Source organism: Petaurus breviceps, unplaced genomic scaffold, assembly GCF_028583685.1.
Source record: "Petaurus breviceps papuanus isolate PSGF00001 unplaced genomic scaffold, PetGlider_PUasm1.0 99, whole genome shotgun sequence".
NCBI lineage: Eukaryota > Metazoa > Chordata > Mammalia > Diprotodontia > Petauridae > Petaurus > Petaurus breviceps.
Window position 1 is genome coordinate 26,543,820 of NW_027187465.1, and position 12,764 is coordinate 26,556,583.

General features: G+C 51.0%; 1 protein-coding gene across 1 annotated transcript in view; it reads left to right on the top strand.

The window, feature by feature from the left end:
• The first annotated feature begins 1,765 nt into the window (after positions 1-1,765).
• The window catches only part of RFLNA (refilin A), a 29,816-nt gene continuing 18,817 nt past the window's right edge, over positions 1,766-12,764 (top strand). The window contains exons 1-2 of the mRNA XM_069081383.1: positions 1,766-1,908; positions 2,706-3,134. Coding sequence (XP_068937484.1) covers positions 2,916-3,134 — 219 coding nt within the window. The 5' untranslated portion in view covers positions 1,766-1,908; positions 2,706-2,915. The remainder of the gene's footprint in view (positions 1,909-2,705; positions 3,135-12,764) is intronic.

Sequence of the window (12,764 nt, forward strand, 5' to 3'; positions counted from 1 at the left end):
GAGGGGAGGAGAGGGGAGGGGAAGGGAGGAGAGGAGAGAGCTCCCTTTCTCTCACCCTGCAGACATAAAACCAGGCAAGAAAGATGACATGGAGAACTGAGGCAATTAGATGCATGATTGAAATGAAATAATAAGTTTCACTACCACAAAATACTCAAGGTTTGCAAAGCACATTGCTCTAAGTATCCCTTGTGAAGTTCCAGGATGCTGCAGGGGAAGGGATGCTAGGTTTGGAGGCAAAGGCTCTGGGTTAGAATATTGACTGTGCAACATATTGTTAGTGTGGGCAAGTAATTTCTCTTCTCTCAGACTCAGTTTCCCTGTCTGTAGCTGGCAGTTAGGTTGCACTGGGGACAGTATGCTGGGCCTGGAGTCACAAAGGCCTGAGTTCAAATCTTGCCTCACACACTTGCTAACTGTGCAAGCCTATCTCAGGCTCCTCCACTACAAAATGGGGATCTTATAATAGCACCCTCCTCTCAGGTTTGCTGTGAAGAAAAAGTTTTCTCATAAAATAAGAAAATATTTGGAGAGCCCCTGGCACACAGTGGACACAGTCAATGTTTGTTCTCTCTCAATAGCACATAGTATTTACTATATAGGCTTTCTTGAAATGCAAATTTATTGCTATATATTTTGAATCCTCTCTTACGTTCTGCTGTGCACATGACATGCTTTTTTTCTGATTTTGCATTTAAGTTTATAATAGGTTTCTTTTTCCTTGTGTATTTCAGTTTTAGTATTTAAGTCTAAAACAAGAAAAATAAAGGTAGGGAAGCCAAAGCATTAAAAAAAAAAGTTTGTTCCCTTCCCCCTTGCTGAGGACAATTGGACTAAATGAGATCTAAATGTCATTTGGGTCCCAATCTTTGATCCTAAGGTAGATAGGAGAACCAAGTTCTTTCTTCCCCATTTTACAGATGCCTCATCTGTAAAAACTGAGGCCAAGTGATGTGTTCATGGTCACACAGATAGGAAGTTGTTTTCCAAGAATTAGAAGCAGAAGACACCTTTGAAGACAGATGAGGAAATTGAGGCCCAGAAAAATTGTCACTTGCCCAACCTCTTCTAGGCAGTAGGTGGCAGAGGCAGAATTAGAACCCAGACCTTCGGCCACCAAAGCCAGAATTCTTGCTTCTCAAAGAGACAGCCTTTGGGCTTTTGTTTTTGTACTTCTGTTGGCTAACTCAGCACTTGGGGTATATAACCGGTATTTAATAATTGCTTGTTTGAGTTGCTTTGTTGGATTTCCAGGACTAAGGCTGAGGAAGACTTAGAACCCAGGTCTTTGTTACACTTGACTGTATGTTATGTTATGAACAATATCACTATTGGAAACACTCCCTCCTACCCTTCTCCCTTGTCAGAACGTAAGCTCTTTCAGGGCTGGCACTGTGCAGTTTTGTCTTGGTGTCCTGGCATGCAGTAGGTGCTTAATAAATGCTTGTGGCTCGCAAGCCCTCCCTCTATTTTCACTCTACCAGCCCGTCTCCCACAAGAGAGACCGCTTGCCCACACACCTGGGCCTCGGCTTCTCAGATAATGGGACAGTGCTTTGTGCGTGCGATGCGGTGCTTTGCGGGGCGTCCTTTCCCCGGCTTTTGGGGGTCAGTGGCGGGGAGATCTCCACTTCTGGTTTGTGGCCACAAAGACGTGATTCTGTATCCCCCCGTCCGTGGGGTTACACGATGGGAGCTTTGAAGCCCTGCCTGGGACGTGTGTGAATGTGAGTGTGTGGCGCGCGTCGGGAGGGAGGGAGGGAGGGAGGAGAGAAAGGAAGAGGAGGAGGGCGCTAGAAAAGGGGAAGAAGGCCGGAGGGAAGGTGCAGACAGGGGCCTGGCAGCAGCCAGCCAGCCAGCTTGGTCTCGGGCTCGCTGGGGCAGCGGCCGACGCGGAGGCGGAGGCAGAGTGAGGCTCAGATGGCTGGGGTGGGAGGCTGGAGGCGGGGAGGGGGCCGAACCTAGTCTGCCGAGCGGGGCCGGGCCGGGCCGGGCCAGCCTTTGGAGCTCTCCCTGGCGGCCACAGCTGGAGCACGGCCAGCAGAGGCAGAGGCAGAGGCGGCTGCTGCCCAGGCAGGGATACAGGCAGGAGCCGGAGAAGCAGCAGGAGCCCGAGCCGGGCCAGGGCGCAGCGCACCGCCTCCGAGCGCTCCCCCGCCGGCCAATCGGCCCCTGGCAGCGCCCGCCCTGAGCGCGCAGTCCCGCGGGCCGCCCTGCTGTGTCCTTCCCGGTCCCGTCCCGCAGTGTCCTGCTCTGCGCCGGGCCCGGCCGGCTCACCTCGCCTCGGCGCTCACGTAATGGGCTTTCCGGACTCCGGGTGGGGCCGATGGGGCTCGGGGGGGTCACAAATCCCACTGGTCTGCGGCCTGGGAGCAGAGGGAGCGGGGCGGAGGGGCCGGGAGCCAGGAGCGCAGCCCCGGGGCCCCTCGCAGACGCAGACACCCCGGCGGCGGCGGCGGCGGCACTTGGCTGGAGCGCGGTGCCCTTGGCACGGGCAGCCCGCCGTGCGTCCGTCCGGGCGCAGTGCCCCTGTCCCGACTGGGCCGGGCCGGGCGTCAGCTCCTCACTGCGTCCTCGGGTTTTAGCCCGCCCCGGCCTGAGCCGGGCCAGTGTCCGCCTGCCCCGGTCCCCCTTCTCTAGGGCCCCCCCTTTCCTCTCCAGCGCCCCCTTGCCCCTGACGCGCGCCCTTCTCCGCTCTCCCCACAGGCTCCCAAGTCCCGGGCGCGAAGCCGAAGCCCCAGCCCCAGCCCCGCGTAGGTCAGCCGGCCGGCGCCTCCCCTCCTCCTTGTCAGGCCCCGGCTCTGGCTCCTGCAGCCCGAGGAAGAAGTGGAGCAGGACGCTGCGAAGAGGGGGCCCCGCTCCCCGCGCCTTGGCCCCGCGCCCCCTGCTTCTTCCATCGTGCCCCTGCCCCCAGCCATGGTGGGTCACCTGCACTTCCAGGGCATGGAGGACAGCCTCAAAGAGAAGAGCCGGGAGGGCTTGTTGGACAGTCCCGACTCCGGGCTGCCCCCCAGCCCCAGCCCACCCTTCTACTCCCTGACCCCCGGGATCATGGACAGCAGAACTGCAGGCAGCGGCGCCTCTGCGGAGTCCCCAGGAACCGGGCCCCACGGGGACCCCCAGGAGGCCATAGCGGTAAGACCGCCCTCTCCCTCTCTCCATCACAACCCTCCCGGGTGCCCAGAGCAGCCAGGTCACCTGGCCCCGCTCTTTATTTGTCCAACGATTTGGTGTGTGTCTATTTTGATTGGGTGCTTACCCCTAACTCACCCATGGAAATAGCTGTGGACTTCAGACTCAAGGGAGCTGGCCTAAGTGATACCCAGAGCAAATGGGAGAGATCCATCAGCCTAATGGGGGGGGAGGTTTTCAGGGCTCCATTCTCTCAAGTTGCTAGCACATACCTCCTTCCACTGACTGTAGCTGGAAAATGAACCCACCAAGAGTGTTTGCCAAAGTCCCTCTTGTCTCAGGCTGTTCTGGGAGTAAGGTGAACAGGAAGCTGGGCAAGGCTGGGCACCTGGGGGTACAGGATGCCCTGGCTCTACCATGCGATGACTAGATTGTCTTTTGTGACTGGAGACAAAGTCGAAGGGGGACTGAGGAAGCTAGAGAGTTGAGGGATGTTCTTGGAGAAAGGAGCTGAGAGATGGATTTATTACTTTATTAACTGTCTCTGACCTGGGTGGGTGAGAGATAGCCCAACCCAAGATTTGTGGGTAACTCTGGACTTTGGTGTATTTGTGGTTCATGCCAAACCTCTCTTCATATCTACTGCTGTTCCATGTACATCATTGGATAGCCAGTACGAAAACTGTCTACCGCCCTAAAGTGATTGGGGGTGTGGGGGAAGGGCAGGGCAGACAGAGCTCGTTGGACCAGATCAGGAAGCCATTGGGGAGTTCTGCCTCCTCTAGAAACCTAGGTTGGATCAAGTGGTGACCCTTGGCAGAAAGTGACAAGTGACTTTCTTGGCAGAAAGAGCTAAACCTGGACAAGTGGGTGACCTGAGGAGACAAAACCCAAGCGCAAAAGCCTAAACAAAGAAAGCGGGGCTAGGAGAAGGACAATTGAATCCAGGCTGTTTTGTAGATAGAATTTTTGCTGATTCCTCTTAGTCTTCTCTCTCCTACAATGTCCTCAACATGGTAGTCTTGATTGAATCGGTCTATCTCTCTGCCACTCCCCTGGCCCCCACTCTTTTCCCCTCCCCTCTTCCCTATCTCTCCTTCTTCCCCTCCTCTCTCTGTCCCCTCTTACCCCACCCCCATGCACAACTTTGCTTCACCTAAAAGTCTTTCAGGCAGCTGGGGAATGCTCACCTGGATCTTCACGTGTTTTCTGCTGTGTATTAGTTACATTTTACACTAAGTGAAGCCCCTTCTTTCAGCGATAAGCTGTCATGCCCCGAGAGCAAACCCCAATGGAGCATAAGCCTGGCTGGGGCCGCTCCTGAAGCTAGACTCCCTCAGCCTTTCTGAAGTCTTGCAATGAATGTGTCACTTGATTGTGTATCTTCCCTGGCCCCCTTTTTAGTGGGAGTGGGTGAGTGAAGCTGTTTTCCTTCAAGCCATCTCCTTCACGCCTAATATGCCAGATTTCCTGCTAGAAATGTAGTATCAAAATCATTTGGAGGGCGTGTGAGTGTCTGAACTGGTCAGTGTGGCAGTGGGGGAGAGGATTGAGGACCAGTCTCCATTCCTCCCCAGCACAAGATGCTGGATGGATGTGGCCGATTTTGGGGGGTCTCTGCCTTCTTCCCATTTCCAGTTCCTCTGTTTCTCTCTGGTCTGGGAAGGTAGAACAAACAGGCCCATTTTTTTTCTTGTGGCTTATGTTGGGTTAAGATTGCTCCCCACCCCCCACCCCAGCTGCCTCTTGGTGTGTTCTGCCAGCCAGAAGCCCCTCCTGGAATGAAGGGAGGCCCAGACTCCCCCAGCTTTGGCATTTCCAGTGCTCCAAAGCCTTTTCTAGACCTGCGTACCCCCAGTGCCCAGCAGAAAACAGAAACAAAAACTCTCGATCTGAAGTCAGGGACCCTGTTTGAGGCAGGCCTCTTCTGCTTTTATCTGGGTGACTTGGAGTGAGGCATTTAACATCTGTACAATGAGGGAGTAGGACTAGATGGTCAGTGAGGGCCCTTCTGGTTTCAAACACATGGTCCTAAGTCATTTCACCTTTCAGGCCTCAGTTTCCCTGTCTGTAAAATGAAGGCATGAAATGACTCTGAGGTCTCTTGCAGAGACTATTTAAAGTCATCCATATTTGTACTGATTTCTACATGCCTGACCAGTAGTGTTCTGCAGAACAAGTAAATTCCGATGGCGTGCTGTTTCAAGTAAATTTTTGTCTTTGCCAGCACCTCAAAAAACATGCTTTGCACATAGTAGGTGCTTAATGTCCAATTCATCAGGCACTTATTAAGCACCTACTAGGTACCAGGCATTACCCTGGGAAGGGAGAGGGGGAATCCCTGCCCTCAGGGAGCTTACTCTCTCCTCTAGGCCAGCAAGGAAGAGGAACTAGGGAAGTATCGGGTTATATAAACGCAAAACATGTGCAGGGTTGGTTCAAAATAATAAACCGGAGAAAAGACCATAGCAGCTGGGGTGGGGGTGGGGCAATCAGTCAAGTATTTATGCACCAAACACTGGTAATACCAAGACCTAAGTGATTCAGTTCCTGCCCTCAAGGAGCTGACATTCAACTAAAAATTAACAATTGAGATTCACGCAGAGCTTTCTAAAGTTAAATCCTCAGAGCAAACTTGTGAAGTATTACAGGCCTTGTCTTTACAGATGAGGAAACTGAGGCAGAGAGGACTCCCCCTCCCCATCACACAGCTAGTAAGTGTCAAAAGCAGGATTTGAACACAGGTCTCACTGACCTGAATGCTGACCAGCTGGATAGGTGCTAGCTTCCAGAATTGTCCCTGATGTGTGGCTCTCAGCTGTGCCCCCACTTATCACACTCATTCAGCTGTCTGCCATTCGTCTTTTGGGCCGTGTCCAGCCAGGCTGCTCCAAGAGCACCTTTGCCCAACGTCCCCCTTCTGCTCCTGGAGCGTTCCAGGCTCTGTGTTGTTGCAGCTCGGCCCTATAAAAAGGTCCAGCCTCCCTCTAATAAGCCTCCAAGACAATGCTCCATTGATTTGGGGCCATCCAGTCAGATGTCTGGGCTACAGCGTCAGCATCCAAGAAAATATGAAAGGCATCGTGGGGCCAGGCCCATAAATAAATGAAACCCCATTTACACTGGATTTTTTTTTCTTGCACTTGCTTTGGAGCGGGGCTGGAATGTTCAGCTCCCCTCCCAAACCAAACATGCCTTCCGGAGTCCCTCTGGGCATTGGAGAGCAGGCAAGCGGGGGAATGTGCCTTCTCTCTGGCCTCTTAATGTAACTGTATTACTGTGTGCAGCTTTATATTTGCCTTATTTTTTTTAAGGGTGAACAAAACCCCCAAACGGGAGGCATTTCCCCCCGGCCTTTCCCTGCTGCCCCAAATTGAAGGTTGAGTAAGATCGTTTTGTAAATCTTGGAACCTCTATGAGGCCAGGGAGGAAAAAGTTGCCAGAGTTGGAACCAGGGCTCCATGTACAAATCCAGGCTGTTTGCTATGATGGGAGCAGGAGAGAAACAAGTCAGTGGGGGTTTAGTGTCCTAGGGGAAGGTGCTGGCTCGGCCATCGGAGGCCTTGGGGCTAAGTCTACTCCTGGCGCCAGGTCTGTGTGACTAAAGGTGAGACACCCAACCCCCCGGGGACCCAGGCTTCTGGCCCGGCTGGCCTCTCGGTCTGTCCAGTCTAGAGGTATGTTCTTAGGACCTTGGGGTTTCATCAGTGAGGGGCCTCTCAGCCCTGCAGATGTTATCCTCGATAGTCCTACCCCCACTTTTATTTTTCCAGAGGAGAAATTTTTCCAGCAAGGGCATGTGACCCACCCAAAGCCCCACAGCCCATTTGCAGCAGAGTTAGGACTAAGAGGCAGGCCTTTCTACCCAGGCCCCACTGAAAGTTCTGCTGCTTTCTGTGATCCATGCTGAGAGTGTAGCCTTGGGTGGGCGTTGGTGAAGAGGCCAGCTTTTGTCTCTGTGTCCTGAGGAGAGCTGTCCTGGAGCCTGACCCGGGAGGTGGCAGGCCACTCTTCCTTGGGCATCTACAGGGCAGTAATGGCTGACCACTGTGTTCATATGGTGGGGACTCCTTTTGTGGGTGGGTTGGACTTGTAGGCTGAGGAGGGCTGTTCAGCTGTCAAAGTAGGAGATTCTGTGATGGGAAAGGAAAAGTTCATCGTGTGTGTGTGTGTGTGTGTGTGTGTGTGTGAGAGAGAGAGAGTGTGTGTGAGTGAATGTGTGTGTGTGTGTGCGTGTGTGTCACTAGCACAGATTAGCATTCATTCCAGGTCAGGGCCTAATTCTGCAGCATCCACCCAAAACCACGAGTGGCCCACCTGTGGCTCTCTGCTCCTACCCTTCCCCACCCTCACCCCTGCCCCACTGCCCAGTAGCTGTGTGATACCCCCACATTGTCCATCACTGCTCCCCAACAGCAGAAGGAGTGCTGTGCTGTCTGTCGACAAAGGGCCTGCTCCCTGACGGGCACTACAGAGGGGGATGACTGAGGGAGGGTAGTGGGGTGGGCCATGCCCTGGGCACCAGAGCCCCCTGCTCACGTGGGAATTCTGGCTCTGTTCCTTCTTGTACAGACGTCTGGAGGCAGGTCAGAATCTCAGCCAGGGCTTGAGCTTCAATGAGGGGGAGCCCGCCCTGTCGCTGGGCAGCCCATTGCACTTTGGGCCGGCTTTTCCTGCAGGGAAGCCGAAATTTACCACCTGCGGCTTCTACTCATGACTCTTAGACTGGGAATGGCTTGAGAGTGGGGTCTTGCTTGGTACAAAGGTACCTTTGTCTTCCCAGCTCTTAGCGTGGTGTCTGGTATACAATAGGTGCCTAATAAATGCTTGTTGCCAGACCGCTTCTCCTAGTTCTGCCTTCTGGGGTGAAGGCCAACAAGCGGAACTCCCCTTCCTGTGCCGGTGGATGGCCGTTCAGTCACAAAGACAGCTGTTGCACTCAGGGACACACTCCCCAAAGCCACTGAAAACATCCCAAGGTTCTTCTGCCCCTCAGATGGCCTGAACCTGGGGACGCTTGGCTCCCAGGTGCTCATCTCCAAAGTGAGTGAGTGAGGTTGGGACGTCCCTTCCCCTTCTAAGCCCTGTCCTCTCAGGAGTTAGAGTTGGGTCCCTACAGTCCTGAGTAGGAGAGACTCTGTGTGTGCACATGCATGTGTGTGGGATACATGTGTGTCTGTGCGTGTGTTGGGGGGTTATTTGCAATCTGCCTGAGAAGCAGCGTGATCTGTCAATATTCCCTCCAGTGATGCCAAAGACCCCCCTCTGCAGCCGTCCACACTGTGACTTCTGTTCATGTCCTCTCATATGTTCACCCCGAGGGGTTATCCCAGCATTCTGGGTCAGGGACAGAATAGCCAAGGGTGGCTGGGTGTCCCAATGGTTAGAGCCCCGGGCATGGAATCAGAAAGACCTGAGTGTAGATTCTGTGGCAGACTCTTCCTAGCTGTGCTGACCCTGGGTAAGAAACTTAGCCTCTGCCTCAGTTTCCTTGGCTGTAGAATGAGAACCAAAATAACACCTCTCTCCTAGGGCTGTTGCAAAGACCAAGTCAGATGTCTCATCCCTATACACGCCTATGTACCCTTGTTGTACATTCTATACTCTGGGCAAGGCCAAATGATCTGGGGGTGATCTGGACCCAGAAGGAAGTGGTGTGGCCTGGAGGAGGGGGAGCGGCTTCGGGACCAGAAAGACACAGGCCGAGGCCCAAGGCAAGGCCCGTAATCTCTCAGGGCCCAGTTAAGTCAGTCTGTCAGGAAGCACAGATTAAACACCTACTATATGCTGGGCTAAGCCCTGAGGGATACAAAGGAAGGCCAAAGGCAGTCTCTATTATTATGGTCTAATGGGGGAGAAGACATGCAAACAGTGATGTGAAAACTCGATTATATCCATCCATCCATCCTCCATCAGTCCGGCAGTCCATCTGTCTATCTATCTATCTGTCTCATCTACCTCCCTATCCATCCATCCATCCATCCATCCATCCACCCACCCACCCACCCATCCATCCATATAAAAGACAGGTGGCACAGTGGACAGAGTGCTGTAAGTGCCAGGGAGACCCGAGTTCAAATCCAGCCTCCAGTACTTTCCAGGTATGTGAACTTGGGCAAATCACTTAACTTCCACCTCAGATAACAATAACATCGACCTCTCAGGTTGTCAGGATCAAAGGAGAGTGGCTTATGAATACATAGATAGAGAAAACTTTGTTCCAGTAGAATTGGTTCCCTTTTGTAAATCTTTTTGCAAACCTGAAAGTGCTATATAAATGCTAGCTACGATGAATTATATTATATATATATATATCATATTATGTTATTATAAAAATAACAAATAGCCAGCAGTTCCCTTCATGCCAACTAGATAATAAGGCATGTAAGAAAGAAGCAGCCTGGAAGGACAGGTTTCTTTTTTCTTTTTTCACATTGACAGATCATGCTGTTCTGTTCTTTTCTTTTTTCTTTTCTTCTTCTTTTTCGTTTCTTTTGCCTTTTTTTTTTTTTTTTTTGGTGGGGGAAGGACGCTAGACCTGTGTGTGATCTCATGGCTTTAGGAAACATCTTTCCTTGGTGCAGATCAGTCCCAGAGCTGCCTGGGGCCAGTGAGAGTTGAGGTGCTTTGTCCAAGGCCACAGAGCAGGCATGCGTCCCAAGCCGAGACTTGATCCAGGGTCCTCTGGATGCCAGCTCTCCGCTCTCAAGGGCACACTGACTCCCAGAGGATGGATGGGAACGTGTAAAGGATGGTTCTGTGGGGCCCTGAGCCTCAGTTTCCTTCTCTGTAAATGGGAGGGGTTGGATTAGCCGGCCTCTGAGGTCTCTTCCATTTCTAAATCAATGATACTCTGATAAGTCTGTTTATGCATAATTTATCTGGCCGATGAAGTCTGGGTAGCTATCAGCCCACTGCCATTGGCATCAGACAGTACAGTCTTTATTGGCTCCTGGGAACTGCTGTGGGTGGGGACAGGAGGAGACTGTCCCTCTTCTATGTTTCTTCCTGGTGGTTTTGAGGAGAACAGGGCCCCAGTATTTCACCTGGCTTCCTGCTTGTGGGACGGTGTCTGCATACTGTCTAAAGCCCTGGTTAGAGACCAGGGAGGCTCAATGGACCAGTGGTTTCTTAGCAAAATCCCTGCCAATTCCAGGCTGACCTCACATCATTTTGCCAAGGTTGATTGATGTTTAGAAATAACATCATTAGCATGTTTTAAAAAAACAGTCCCCCCCCAAGGTCTCTAAACCCACCAGTCACCTTGCTTTCTGGAGCCCATGCCTGGTACGTTGTTTCCCTGTTCAGTTTAATTCCTTTCAAAGTGCATAAACTGTCTTGGATGAGTATGGTCAGGGTCCATTCTTAAAGATCCTTGGTGACTCTTGTAATTCTTCCCAATCCATTGTGGAGAGAGTGGTCGGATGGGTATGAGTACTGCCTTGGCTTTAGTTTTTGCATTTATAAATGAGGGGATACCCTTTTAGAGCCATCTGGTACTTTTTCTTTTCTTTTTTTTTGTCTTTTTGGAGGGGAGAAGGCTGGGCAATTGGGATTAAGTGACTTGCCCAAGGTCACACAGCTAGTAAGTGTCAAGTGTCTGAGGCCACAATTGAACTCAGGTCCTCCTGACTCCAGGGCCGGCGCTCTATTCACTGTGCCATGTAGCCGTCCCGAGCCATCTAGTTCTAAAGCAGGATTTCTTAACCTGGCATCTGTGAGTTTGGTGTGTGAATACATAGATATAGAAAAGCTTATTCCAGTAGAATTGGTTCCCTTTATTGTTGCTGTTCAGGTGTTTTTAGTGATATCTGACTCTCCGTGACCCCATTTGGGGTTTTCTTGGCAAAGGTACTAGAATGGTTTACCATTTCCTTCTTCATTTCACAGATGAGGAAACTGAGGCAAACAGGGTTAAGTGAGTTACACAGGGCCACACAGCTAGAAAGTGTCTGAGACCATATTTGAACTCAGAAATAAGAGTCTTCCTGACTTCAGGCCTGGTGCTCTGTCTACTGGTGCCACCCAAATCAGGAAGATTGGGTTCAAATCTTGGTCAGATGCTTTAATCTCTCCGAGCCTGTTTCTCCATTTTACAAGTGGGGAGGGGAGTATTTCACAGGACGGTTGTAAAGCACTTCGTGGACTTGAATATGCCTCAGAAAAAACGACAATTCTTTGTGACCCCATTTGGGATTTTCTTGGCAGAGATACTAGAGTGGTTTGCCATTTCCTTCTCCAGCTCATTTGACAGATGAGGAAACTGGGGGTCTTGCTTTGGGTCATACAGTTAGGAAGTGTCTAAGGACAGATTTGAACTCAAGTCTGCCCAGCCCTCCATCCACTGCATCTAGACTAGAGAGGGACTAGACTATTTGTTTCCATCTTTGCATCCTGGCATTTTAATTAGAGGGTAGGCTTCCCAGTCAGGGCAACCTGGGTTCAAGTTCCACCTTGGACATGTACTGGCTGTGTGTCTCTGGACAAGTCACTTAACCTCTCAGTGCCCCAGGCAGCTCTTTAAGAAAACTGGGACTAAGAGTTGAAGAGATTTGTCCGATGTCATCCACATGGGCTGCAAAGGACAGAGCTAGGATTTAAACCCTGGTCCTCCAGACTCCAAATCCAAATCTCTCTATGGCACTGAACTCTAGACCAGATTTTGAATTTTGGCTCATCAGTACACCAGTGTGGGCCCTTCACCACTCTGGGCCCCAGTTTCCTTATCTGTAAAATGGGGGTTTGGACTGGAGGACCTCTGGGGCCCCCTCCAGATCTACAATCATAACCAGCATGCCTTTTGGGAGGCTCTTTTAAAAAAACTGGTCCTTTTGTGTAGCTGGAGGTGTGGGAAAAGAAAAAGTCAGGTGTGTTACAAGAACTAGTTATTTGCCAATTAATATTTGAGACAGTCGCTCTTGCTTTCAGTGGGCTCCAAGCCTTTGATATGGGAGCAGGGCAAAGGATTCAACCAAGAATCCCCACTGTGGGGGGGGGCAGGGAGGGACAGGGCAGCTGGAATTAATTATAACCATGAGATCTATCTACCTGTCTTCCATCCTTCCATCCATCCATCCATCATCTATCCATCTCTCCATCCATCCTTCTATCCATCCATCCATCAATCCCTTCATCCATCTGTCTATCCTCCTATCTGTCTATCTGTCTGTCTGTCTATCCATCCATCCTTCCATCCATCTATCATCTATCCATCCATCCATCTGTCTATCCTCCTATCTGTCCATCTATCTGTCTATCCATCCATCCATTCATCCATCTATCTATGTATCCTCCTATCCGTCTATTTATCTATCCTTCTATCCATCTATCTATCTATCTATCTATCTATCTATCCATCTATTCCTCCCTCTATCCATCCCTCTATCTTCCCTCTATCTATCCATCTATTCATCTATCTATCTATCTATCTATCTATCTATCTATCTATCTATCTATCCCTCCCTCTATCCATCCCTCTATCTATCCCTCTATCTATCTATCCATCCATCTATCTATCTATCTATCTATCTATCTATCTATCCATCTATCCCTCTATCTATCTATCTATCTATCTATCTATCTATCTACCTACCTATCTATCTATCTATCTATCTATCTATCTATCTATCTATC